Raw genomic sequence first — 13,198 nt, 5'->3', positions numbered from 1 at the left:
ACCTTCTGACCACATCCATGTGGATCATTTAGAAAATGTTCTGACCCGTTTTGAACAGAACCGCTCCCAGGGGACGTGTACCTGTCATGATTTCATGCTAGCAGCAGGGAGCAAACCTTGAATTAAACTCTCTTCCTCGTGTTCTGTCAGGCTGCTACATGAACCGGGTCACGGAGGAGATCTCGGTTCTGGTGGGAAATTACCCGTCCTGCTGAGCGACTGACGGTTCTTGCTTTTATGAGAACAAACCCAACGTTGTCTCTGAAGGCCTCTACAGCAGCTCTAACGTTTAACGACACTTTAAATAAAAAATGTCTCGTTTCCAACCATCAGTTCAGTAAAAACTCTGTTTTTTTCTCACTGTTTTTGGCTCCTCTGATAAAGTTCCTTCAGCTTCTTGATGTTATTACAGCAATCTGACAAAAACAGGAGAATTTAATTCATGCTGAAATCAACGAAGCTCTCTGAATGTTGATTTTATGCTTTCTTCCATATTTGCCTCATTTACTGATATTTTTTCTTGGGCATATAGGTTTTTAACTGAATGGGCTTAGACTACTTTCAGACCAGTTTTGTCTTGGTTTTCAAATGTTTTCTGTTTCAACGAAAGAAACATTTTTATGCCCCACATCCCAACAAAATGGGCCACAAATGTATGTTTATTGAATGGTTTTCTGTTTTAATGCTTTAAAGCTATCGTTCTGAAAATTACCCAGAATCGCTTTAAAATTTATAACATATAACAACGGTTTATAACATCTAGAATGTTTCAACACTGCGAAACCTTTTAATTATATAATATTAACAACAATATAAATTACCTTTAGCCCGTCTCGTACCTGCAGTCAACTTTGAAGTAGCTTTGAGCCTCATATGGCAAAAATACTGTCAAGCCATTATCATAAAGACAGTTTTGTAGCTTATTAGAAGTTTATTAATACTATTCATTATACTAATGACCGCAGGTACAGCCCAAACAGCAGGGGGCGCTGTTGTCACATTATGAATGATTTAGAAGTTCCCTGCTGTACTGTCTCATCCCCGCTAGGGGGCGCTCCTCACTATTTGAGCATCAGGTCTAAACACAGATGACACAGAGGTCTAAATCTGAACTACATGTAGCTTTAATATGAACTCATATCTAAATGAACTTTTATGTTTTTATATCTCGTTAAAGAAACTTTTATCGCCACCTGCTGTCCTCATGTCGGTGTTGCAGGTTATTTTTTCTGCTGGGTTTTCCTGGTTTGTATTAAACTGTAAAAACGAGACAAGTAAACGACGAGCTTCATTTAATAACGAGTTATTTTTTAAATTTGTTTCCTTTGTGATTTTTTTTTTACTTGCTTTTGATGTCAGCGTTATCGCCACCTACTGGCCCTGCATGGTGATGTTAGTGTTTGTTATGGTGTGTTGTGATGAGGACGTGTCGGTGGTGGAACAGGTCCAGACTGCGGGTTGAACCGTGTGGTGAGCTGCTGGCAGTGACGCCACATGATGTTAGCTGTTGTGCTGAGGAGGAGAAAAGCTGCTCCTCGCGTGTCTCCGGCAGTTCAGAGAACCTTCTGTGTGAGTGGGGGGGGGGGGATTACAGGTTGACCAGGTGGAGGTCAGAGGCGGCGAAGTGGGGGCACAGCGCCATGTCGGGGTTCTTCAGCTGCCGCAGGATCCTCCGGTGGAACTTGGAGCGGACCCGATTAAACTCCATGATGTCACTGGGATCCTCGTGGATCCAGAACCGGTGGAACTCCTGCATCAGGTAACCTGGATAGGAAGGGTGAGACAGGTGGTGAAGGGGGGGAGGAAGTGGGGGGGGGGGGAGGAAGGAAGGAAGGAAGGAAGGAAGGAAGGAAGGAAGGAAGGAAGGAAGGAAGGAAGGAAGGAAGGAAGGAAGGATGGATGGATGGATGGATGGATGGATGGATGGATGGATGGATGGATGGGAGGGAGGAGAGAGGAGGAGGGTGGGGGGAGGGGAAGGAAGGAAGGAAGGAAGGAAGGAAGGAAGGAAGGAAGGAGGAGGGAGGAAGGAAGGAAGGAAGGAAGGAAGGAAGGAAGGAAGGAAGGAAGGAAGGAAGGAAGGAAGGAAGGAAGGAAGGAAGGAAGGAAGGAAGGAAGGATATTGTTGCATCCCTGAATATTTTGTTTAATGTTTTATCTTTTTGCAGCTTTTTCATTGTTTTTTTTCAGCTCATATTCATTATTAAATGTAATGATAATTTATTGGCAATAAACATGACATTTCTTTGAATCTGTTATTTTTGTCCTGCTGTCTGGAGATTATTAAGAAATAAAGACTAAAAAGCATCAAATCTAAACACATCTGGTGGTTTTCTCACAAACTAAACCTCCGTTCTCTGCCTCTCTGCACTTTTATAACAACAAGCAGGAATCTTTGATTATTCGTGAATAAATCACCAACATTATTAAATAACAAATATTAACCAAAATTATTAACCTTATTAATAAACATTATTAACCAACATTACTATGGCAGTTATGGCAGCATAATTTTCTGCCCTCATTTGTTAATTTGTTTTCTTTTATTCTCCCACACTTTAAATGCTAACGGCTGCAGGAAGCGGCTGAACTCACAGAAGGTCTGCTGGAAGTGCTGCAGGCCGGGCGTCTCCGGCGCCACGTTGTACAGGTGAGTCTTCAGAGCGCCGCTCACCAGCAGCGAGTGGGCCAGGTCGGTGATGTTGATGCCCACGATGGCAAAGGAGTACCTGGAGGAGGACAGAGTCAGGAGCTGGAAATACTAAAACCTTTTTAGTATTTCTCTTCTGATTTAGAGATTTTCCATCATCACATTAACCATAAAATGCTTCATACTCAGAGTCACGCAGCAGTTCCAGCGCGCCTCCAAACCTACAGCTACTCACCCAGAACCTACGCTCTTCATAAATTACAGACACTATTTAACAAATAGTTTATTTTTTTGATTATGGTTAAATCTCAGATATAATGTCAGCCCACATTTCTGTAGTAAAAATGTTTTTTACCTGTCTGATGTTTTAATATTGAATGTTTTCATTACCCGTAAGCAAAAAAATGTCATAATTTTGTTTTATTCATCTATATAATGTATATAATATTCTCACACTGTGAACTGGGTTGTGTCTATAGATAATTTGTAAAATTCTTTCCATCTTTCTACCCATTTTTACCAACTTTAACATGTTTTTTATTGGCCACCTGTTCGCCTCTGGGTTGAACGTGCTCTCATGTACGAGCCGCTCTGTATTTGGACCCAACACTCACACCAGAACCTGAAGGTTCTCCAGCAGAACCTGAAGGTTCTCCAGCAGAACCTGCGGCACTCACCCGATGGCCTTGTCGGGGTTCTCCTGCTCCCAGTCCGGCTTGTTGAGCTCACTGTGAAGGAGACACGCATCAGTCACGGACCGTGGACGCACGACGCGGCGCTGACGGCCTCACAGCCAGAACCCGACCGGCGCCGCAGCCCGTTCGGGTCGGAGGCAAGGAGCCACCAGAACAACTGTTAGTCACATGCAGGTCAGACCTGGAGGCGTTCTCACCACCAGCTGAAGAAAATGTTATTTAGAACTGGTCTCAGACAGACAGCGCTACGAAAAGTATTCACCCCTCTACAGAATAATTGATTTAGTTTTAAATGTTTCACATAATGTAACAGATTTAAATATTAAACAATCATAAACCAGAGTAAATATGAAAATAGTTCTATAATGATGATTTTATTCAACACTTCTCACTCTATGTGAAAAAGTAATTACCCCCTTCATTAAATCACAAACAAACTGTGATCAACGGCAGGAGGGATAAGTTTGGCTTCACCAGGCCTGATTATGGCCACAGCTTCAGTATCAAGAGAACCTCAGGCAGAACCATGATCCACACATGGAGAGAACATGGAGCAGTGGAGAACGTTCCCAGAAGTGGCCGAGCTGCCAGAACTACTCCAGAACCTCCTCCACCACTCAGCCAGGAGGTCCCAGAAGAATCCAGAACACCTAAAGCTCTGTCTAGTTAAATCTGTAGATAGCTCTGACTGAGACAGCGTGGGATGACTGAACCGGCTTTTAAGCTCTAAAGGTGCTCAGATGTGTCTGAACTGAAATGATTCTGCAAAGCAGAGTGGGCCGATATTCCTCCTGAGAGGAAAAGACCCTTCAGTTGTTATCGCTGACACGTGAGGGCAGCTGTTACCGCAGAGTGCAATTACTTTTTCACACAGGGCCAGTTTGGTTTGCATGGATTTTACCCTTTAAGAATAAATAATCATCAACTTATGATTCTCATGTGTTTGATGATCTGGATCAAATTTGACAAAAAGAAACTAAATAAGTGCGGGGGGGGGTGAATAGTTTCAGAGCTTGCTTTTTCTAAGGTTGAGGCCTTTAAGTAATTGAGGAACAGTCTGAACACATCTTAGCTTCAAACACATGAATCATGAACCTGAAGGAACTAATCAATGAGACGTTTATGGATGCAAAGAAAGATCAAGTGAATGAAAGTGGAGGTCAGTACCTGGGCGTTCTGTGAGAACTCCTAGAGTGCAGAGGATGGACAGAAAGTGTGGCGGAAATGAAGGCGAAGAGCAGAAATAACACAGGATGAGACAACTCACTGATGTGCAGATGCCAAACAGTGCAAGCAGCAGCAGGCGGAGCATAGAGAGGCAGTGGAGGACGTGGAGCTGTAAGAGTGGAGCTCATCAGGCAGAGAGATGGAGGACAGTGGTGGATGCAGCCCAGGAGATCCACAAGCTCAGAGAATAGACATGGAGACGGCGCCGGCTGCACTAATCGCTGATTTAACATCTAGTTTTGTCTCCGTTTTAAAAAATATGAGCAGTTTTAGCACATCCTGACCCTAAAGCCTCCAACATGGCCTAGTCAAAACATCTGTGCAAAGAAGAGAGGGTCAACATGTTGCACATTAATGTTAACCTAACGTCTTATGGGGTTTTTACTTTGGTTGCCTTATGGCCTGTTAACATGCATTAGAAATTAAGTTCTGATTCATTCATTCATTGATTCATTCATTCATTAATCCATTCATTCACCAACCAACCATTGATTGATTGATTGATTGGTTGGTTGGTTGGTTGGTTGATTGATTGATTGATTGATTGATTGATTGATTGATTGATTGATTGATTGATTGATTGATTGATTGATTGATTGATTGATTGATTGATTGATTGATTGGTTGGTTGGTTGGTTGGTTGGTTGGTTGATTCATTCATTCATTCATTAACCAACCAACTGATCGGTCGGTCAATGGATTGATTAATTGATTGATTGATTGATTAAATGACCGATAGATTGATCGATTTATTTATTGATTAATCAATTGACCAACCAACCGGCCAATCGATTGATTAATTGGCTGATTGATTGATTGATTGATTGATTGATTGATTGATTGATTGATTGATTGATTGATTGATTGATTGATTGATTGATTGATTGATTGATTGATTGATGAGCTGAGCTAACTGCTTGGCTGGTCTTTAACTCGTCGTTAACTCATAGTTCTACCCAACCACGAGGCGGATACCCCTCCGTTTGGTCACTCAAACCTCACGCCAACGTACTTGTGCTTTGGTTGCAGTGAATCCTGGAGCATCTGCAGAGCTGATGCCTTGTCGTGTTCTGCAAAATACCTGCAGAAAGATGAAGCAAATTCAGCAAAGCAAATATTGAAGTGAGCTTCGTTTCCAGATGGCAAACTGAAAGGTAGATGATGAGTTTGCATGTTTTCAGTTAAAATAGGATCTGTCTGTTGTTCTTTCGTCAGTTTTCCAGGTTCTGGGCTTACAGCAGGTTCTGCAGGCCCAGCAGGCCCATCCCTCTGAAATCAGTCTTGGGGTCATTGCCTTGGAAACCGATCTCACACCACTGTTTGGAGATGCGTCCTGTAAGGGGCGTGTCGGGACGCAGCTCCTTCCACAGCTGCAACACAAACACACACAAAGCCCAGCTCACATCAGGGGAACCACCTCAGTTCTGACAGCTAAGCTCAACTCTGGGAGGACGGCAGCAAAAAGCTGATAAAATCATGATGACGTACAAAAAGGTCTTTAGAGTACCCTCAGCTAAACTCCCCTCTGCAACCTGCTGTAATACAATCTTAACCTATTCATGCTACAGCTAGCAAAAATAAACTCTGATAACAGGATTCCAGAGTTTCCTTTATAGAAACATTCTGTCCAGGAGCGATGCTGAAAAACTAGTCCATGCATTTGTTACTTCAAGGCTGGACTATTGTAATTCTTTACTATCAGGAAGTCCACAAAATGCAGTTCAAAGTCTTCAGCTGATCCAAAATGCTGCAGCAAGAGTTCTGATGAAAATCAACCAGAGGGATCATATTTCTCCTGTTTTAGCTTCCTTTAATTGGCTTCCTGTTAAATCCAGAACAGAACAGAACTGACAGACTGCTGTACCTTCATCAGCATGCTCTCATGCTCAGCGTTTTCACAGTCATAAGGTTCTCTGCGGAGCTTCTCCACCTCCGCCATCAAATGCCTGTAGCCCACAATCTGCAGCAGGCTGGCCTGCAGAGAGATGCCCAGCCTGGAGATACACAGAGACAGACAGTGAGGATGACGAGCGGCCTCGCTGCAGGAGCAACCTTCCTCCACTAAGCTCAGATTGACCACAGCGGTCAAAGAGGGCCGTGTGAGCAGCAGCTGGAGTCCTACTGTGGGTTGGTGTCCGGGTTGATCTTCTTCAAGGCCATGATGTCATCAATGGTCTTCTCCACCTTGTCTGGATGGACGCTGAGAGCCGACTGCAGAAGCTGGGGTGGGGGGGGTGGGGGGTCAAAAACAAGTGAAAATGAATGAAGGAACCTTCATTTATCAGACAAGATGCAGAACTGGGGACTCATACCTCATACTTGGAGTAACGCATGGAAGACTCTGAAAGGGAAAATGGGACAAAGACTCAGTCAGAACTCTCATGTATCATCATCATTAGATGCTTTTCTTGGCTGGCCATTGGTCGAAAAAAAGTATTCATCCCCTCAACCCAATCTCTGGTGCTCCCTCTCTGGTACCAGCAGCTGCCATCAGATCTGACATCACTGCGGAGGAAGATGGAGCCACTCTGCTGGCAGAATTGTTCTCATTTAGACACATGGGAGGGTCTTCTAGCATACCGGTACTGTTTCAGCTCATGCCGCAGCATTCTGGACTTTGACTAGGCCAGAATCTCTATGTGTGTGTTTTTTAAGCACCTCAGAGGAGAACTGAGGTGCTTAAAAAACAGTTTCTGTTTCTGTGTTGGTTCTAGATGAACCGGAACCAGAAAGGTCCACTTTTCCAGTAAAGCCTGAAGATCACCAAGATGTTTTCTGGTAGACGTGAGGCGGGTCTTTGTGTTAAGGAGTGGTTCTGGTCCTGGATCTCTCTTAAGGAGGCCTAGTCTCTCTTTCTTACTGTCGAATTATGACCTCTGTGTGGTCTGCAGAGCTTTAGACGTAGTTCTGGGACCTCCTGGAAGGTCAGGGTTCTTTGACATCTGCTCTAGGATTGCATTACATCAGGTCATAACTTGCTGCTCTTTGAGAATCGTTAGCCTACTTCATGTTGTCAGACAGGTCCTATGCAGCTCTGCAGGCCAGGCTTTAATTTGCTAGTTTGTGGCTTCAGAAAACTGAGTTCAGCTTTCTAAAAGCTGAGTTAATCAGGATTTAAGGGTGTTTATGCTTTAACACATAGGCTCAGGTTAGTTTGGGGCTTTTTTTTTCCTTTAATGAAGACGTCATGATTTAAAAACATCTTTCTGTGTTCACCCACTCTCTGTCCAATATTTAAATTTGTATGATGAACTGAAAACTGCTGTCTCAACGCACTGTAAATTCAGCAGAAGGACAATGTCCCCAAACATCACATTTTTCCACTCTAGCTGCAAGCATCCATGGATAAGCAAACAGAAAAACAGTCGAAACAAGTTCAATCTTAAACATGAAGCTTTCCCTCCAGATGTGTCTTTTCTAAGAAGTGAAAGCATCCAACACTGGCCCACCTATCTTCAGAGTCCTGCGCGCTCCGGGTTTGTTGTTGTAGCAGATTCTCTGCAGCTCGCAGCGGCCCGTAAACTTCCTGGCGACAAACTTCAGACCCCGCCACAAACATTTACAGTAGAGGAAGGCAAAGAACTGGGTCACCACTCTGCAGAGGAGAAAAACAAGAACCAAATCTGAAAAAGCACAGATGACAGATGTTGAATGCAGGGTTTTCTCCTCAATCTGGGTAAATCTGGATTTGACGTTTGAGGTTTGAGGCTTTTTGTGTATTCTGTGGTTGAGAAGCAAAAATAAATGGGAAAAATAAATGAATCTATATTTATCTTCTGTTTGCCACATAACTGATTCAGGTTTTGTGTCATTTATTTTGCAAGCAGATGAGCATTTTGCTGTTTTTTCAGCCTGTAGATTTTTTATGTTCTGCTTCTTAACTGCACCAAATGTTCCTGAACATGAAAGACAACGCTATTTATTTATTGCTGTGTTGCTACAGTGAATTTTTTTACCACACATAAACAGTATAAAAGCAAACACAGGCTGACAAAACACAGCAAACATGGACTATGGCCAATACGTTAGTGTGTCAGTAGGGATAGGGTAGAATCTGTGGTTGTTGTACATTCTGTTCATGGGGATGGGAGATCTTTACTGTCTTCTTTGTGACCTTCATCACACAGCTCCTTCGTCTCTACAGCTCTGACAGACAACGCTCTATGTGGGGCATCTGTAAAGGTTTTTAGCTGCTCTGGGGCCAGACCGGCCTGCTTCAGCGTCCTCATGTTGAACATCCTCTCTTAAGCCCTTCTTACCAAGTCCGCTGTGTCCGATGACTGTGTCAGGTCCCTGGCAATGTCAATGGCGAGGAATCTGACTGAACTACTCTTCCTCCTCACCGCTAACATAGAGGAGAGGCCCTAAAGCTCTCCTGGTCCTCCTGGAGTCTATGATGGCCACTTTTCTTTTGGTGGTGTTGAGGACCAGGTCCATATCGACAGATGTTCGACCTCCTACTAGTACCAGGTCTTACTATTGTCGGGAATTAGTGATGATGGAAAATACAAACTTCTTGGTAGTGTTGCACCGATACCAGTATGGGACAGGGCTCTGATCCAGCACCCAAAATGGTGGTATCGGTATCGGTATCGGCGAGTACCAACAAATAGGCACCGATACCATTTTGATGTTCGTATGTCACTTGAACGCAGCCTTCTCTCTGCTGACTAGTATTATACATGTTATATAAGTTCATGAAAGTTGCACTATTTTGCCATTTGAGAGCCAAAACTCAGGGTTTAAAAGAGATTATTCAGTTATTAATGTAATTTCACTGTCTTACTGTTGCACTACTATTATACATGTTATAATTTCACCAATGTTGCACTATTTTAGCCTTTGAGAGCCAAAAGTTTATTGAACTATTGTCACCCATTCCAGGTAGGCAATAAAAAGTTCTACTACCCTAAGTAGTATGCAGTTCTTCATATATACACACACACAACAATTTCAAACAGATGGTATCAGTATCGGCTAATACTGTACAGCCAGGTATCGGGGCCAAAAAATGGCATCGGCGCAACACTACTTCTTGCTGTTGAGTTTGTTTGTTTTTTACCTCAGAATGACAAACAAGTTTGATGTTAATTCATATGAAAATGTTCAGAAGCTTCCCCTCACCGTCCTGCTGTATCAGTTATCAATATTTCCAATGTTTTGATGATCACAAAAATATATTTTTATCTTTCTACGAAAGATACTTAAATACTTCTGTGTTCAGCTCCAGCTGTCAGCCATAGAGTTGCTAACATTAAATTAATTTACCAAGTTCTCCTTCCTCATAGAAAGGACTCCTGACTCAGTGTCTGGTGTTTTTTTTTAAGTCTCTTTCCTGTCGTCTTGACCTTCAGCTGCAAATGCTCAGTCACACTCACTCACAGCCTGGTTCTTCAGGAGGTTTATGCGTGTTAAAACAATGGGGTTCCTTTCCACTGTCGCCACGTGCTTTAAGAGAACAGAGTCAATGTCTCGACGCTGGTGGCTAAACGTCTTTGAGTAACTTTTTACCTGCTAGTATAATGCAACCACCTGACTGTGTTGTATCTGAACTTGGATTGGATTGAAATGAACGTCTGATCCGAATCTAAATATGATGCCTGGACCTGGAAGTGAGCAGGCAGAGACGCCAACGTTATCAAACACAGCAAAGGTTGTAATGTGGGACAGAAATGAAAGGATCGTGTTTCTTTCCCTGAACGACACGGCTATCATCCGGCAGCGGATCACTGGGCTATTTCTGAAACAGATGCTGAGAATGAAAAGAGAGCAACCAGCGCGGTGTGATCCATCCAGCAGGGACTAAATTATCTGCAGCCTTCACCTACTTCCCTCAGAAATGAGTGCGGTTTTTCTCATCGCCTAATACAGCCGCAAAGCTGAGAAAACACACATCTGCATTTTAAATAACAGAGAAAACCTCTTCTGTGTACGCAGGGAAAGCTGCTAACAGGGCCTTGCAGAAATAAATCCCTGCCATGCAGAAGGATCACAGTCTGTGTCAAAAATAAGAACATAAGTGCGGTCCAGAAGGATTAATCCTGTGTCTGAGCCTGAGGAGCCGACATGCATGCTAAACAGCTCAAACAGGCACTTTGTCATTTTCTTAACCTTCAAGGAAATGAACACTGAGCAAAAAAAAGAAAAGAAAAAAAAGACAGGAAAATGAATAGATTTTGGGTCTAAAACAACGACCAGTTTGGATTTCTGTGCTGCTGGTAATTCCTTTCAAAGCGTCACGAGCTCAATGTCCTCGAGATAAAAAGGAGACGATGTTCTGCAGTAACTCACAAAACATTACAGAGACCTGCAGTCATGGATTCAGAAAGGATGGTGTGAAAATGTCACCCTTCCCATTTTCAAGCAGCAGGAACCCAGCTTCCATCATGGTTAACAGAAAGTACGCCCTCTGTTGAAGCGTTTTACAGAAAGCCAAGTTGTTTGGGGGTTTTAAAGGTACAACCAGGCAATGAAGCACCAGTTTAGACCTTTAGTTCAAGACGTTGGGGCTAAAAGACAAAGCAACAAACTCAACAGTAAAACTAGCAGCACATGAAATCATAGAAATGATGAGATCATAAAAATGCTGCTGCGTGCTAATATTGATTATATGAGAAAAACAGAAATAAATCAAACAGATTGAATTTGTTCCTATTTACTATTTAATAACACCTTAGCATTGGCTCTGCAGCAGAGCTAGCTACGACAGGAAGTTAGAAAAGTGGCAGAATACAATATCTAAGTGTCTACTGACCCCGGAGGGAGAGACAGTTTAGCAGCTCAGGTGTTTACAGTAAATTAGCAGATTAATGTGGGACGCCATGAGTTTCAAATAATGAACTTTTTCACAATATTCTCATTTTCTTAGACACTGAATTTTGGATTTGATTATCTGTAGCCATAATCATTAAGATTACAAGAAATAAAGAAATAATCTACATAATTTACAAGTTTCACTTTCTGAAAAAAAAAAAAAAAAAAAAAAAAAAAAAAAAAAAAAAGCTTTTCATGATATTCATTGATTTTGAGATTAACCTGATTCTGTCCTCCCTGGCGTGGGAACCAGTTTAGATATGGCAGGACGAGATGGATGGATGGATGGATGGATGGATGGATGGATGGATGGATGGATGGATGGATGGATGGATGGATGGATGGATGGATACCTCACAGATGTAAAATCATCTGCTGGTGAAAAGGATTTTTATACCAGATCAATGAAATCTCTTGAAATTCCAGCCTGCTCATTAAATTATAAGAATAAAATAAAATAACTAATCAAGCTGTTGAAACCAAGATGGTGGCCGTGGAAACGCTTCCAACACTCGAACTTTAGAAATTACTATAATGTAAAAAGATGAACTGCATTCCAGGTGTTGCTTCTGGAACATACTGCAGCTCCATGACCTGTATGATGACGTCACAGACTGACATCCTACTTTAGACTGCCCTAATGTGTAAATAAATACATTTTTATTATCGTTTTGCATTTTTTAGACGGACTTGCATGTCTGATGTTTGAACTCATGTAAGCTGCCATCAGTTTGACCAACAAACCTCTTGGTTTTACGATATGACAGCTTAATTGTGGAGAGCCTCCCACCTTCAGCTCACTATACACCCAGCTGCACACCTCAACACCTTCTGGCATGGCAGAAGTGGGAGTGGAGCGCAGAGAGGCATTAAAACCCCTCGCGTCCTGCAGCTCTGCCTCCATCTTGAGTCTTATTACCTGAGGAAGTGCTTCATCTTGGCCGCTGGTGCCCCTTGGATGTCTCCTGTGCTGGTTCGGTTCGGCGCTGACCTGAGGACAGAGCAGATTCTGCTGTTGGTAATTCCGCTTTTGGGGATTTCATGGCCCGAATGGCCGGAGCTGTCCGCGGTGCTGACGCGTTGACGCGCGGCTAGCGTCGACGCGCGGCTCGGCCCGCCGCGGAGCTGTCCGCGGTGCTGACGCGTCGGCCCGCCGCGGCGCCGATCCGCGGATCCCCGCAGAGCGCACCGCCTCCGTCTGGATCAGCATCTCCAGGAGCCCGAAACCAACGCACCGACGCGTCGACAAGCCTTTCAGATGCAGGAACGATCCCGCAAGACCCACCGATTATGATTATGAGGCAGACGATGGTCAGCGAGGCGCAAACGACGAATAATCCGCGGCAGACAGGCGCGGATGATTGAAATGAGAAGATGGAGCGTTTTTCTTACCCTTCTCCAGATTAACCGAGGCGATGCAGCTGAACGGTTCTGCGGCGGTGCTGCGTTTTGTTGCCCAGCTACAGCCTCTACTGCTCCTCCATGATGACTCCCAACGACGGCGGTATGGCAAGACCTTTCTGCATTTCATTCTCACATCGCTGAACGCAGACGTCATCATCTAACGGAGGTTCTGATTTGTTGGACACTGGAGTGGATTTGTTGAGCGAAACCAATTGGCTGGACTCTGCTCCAACTAGTCACCAAGCGTCCAAGAAGCATTCGCACTTTTTCACATTCTGTCCCATTCCAACCACACATGATTCTTGCTTTTTAACATTTTTTTTTACCAACAAATATCTGAAAAGGGTGGAGAGCAGTGGCTCTGCTGTCTTTGGGGACAGAAAAGATTCACATCAATCCTTCAATGAGC

General features: G+C 43.5%; 1 protein-coding gene across 2 annotated transcripts; it reads right to left on the bottom strand.

Annotated features, from left to right (window-relative positions):
- Positions 1–669: 669 nt before the first annotated feature.
- On the bottom strand, positions 670–13,198 carry elmod1 (ELMO/CED-12 domain containing 1). Of its 2 annotated transcripts, XM_036142705.1 has the most exons (12): positions 12,778–13,198; positions 12,305–12,376; positions 8,022–8,167; positions 6,885–6,913; positions 6,695–6,792; positions 6,437–6,566; positions 5,809–5,942; positions 5,585–5,653; positions 4,513–4,533; positions 3,328–3,378; positions 2,596–2,729; positions 670–1,764 (listed from the first exon to the last, which is right to left on the bottom strand). In XM_036142705.1, exons 2-12 carry the CDS (start codon positions 12,319–12,321, stop codon positions 1,589–1,591), a joined length of 1,005 nt encoding a protein of 334 aa, XP_035998598.1. In that variant the 5' UTR covers positions 12,322–12,376; positions 12,778–13,198; the 3' UTR covers positions 670–1,588. The 2 variants fall into 2 exon arrangements, with proteins under 2 accessions (XP_035998598.1, XP_012722069.1); XM_012866615.3 differs by lacking the exon at positions 4,513–4,533 and having other exon boundaries at positions 12,778–13,195.

This window comes from Fundulus heteroclitus, chromosome 11, assembly GCF_011125445.2.
Source record: "Fundulus heteroclitus isolate FHET01 chromosome 11, MU-UCD_Fhet_4.1, whole genome shotgun sequence".
NCBI lineage: Eukaryota > Metazoa > Chordata > Actinopteri > Cyprinodontiformes > Fundulidae > Fundulus > Fundulus heteroclitus.
The sequence above is the reverse complement of the archived record's forward strand: the minus strand, read 5'-3'. Positions and strand labels throughout refer to the sequence as shown.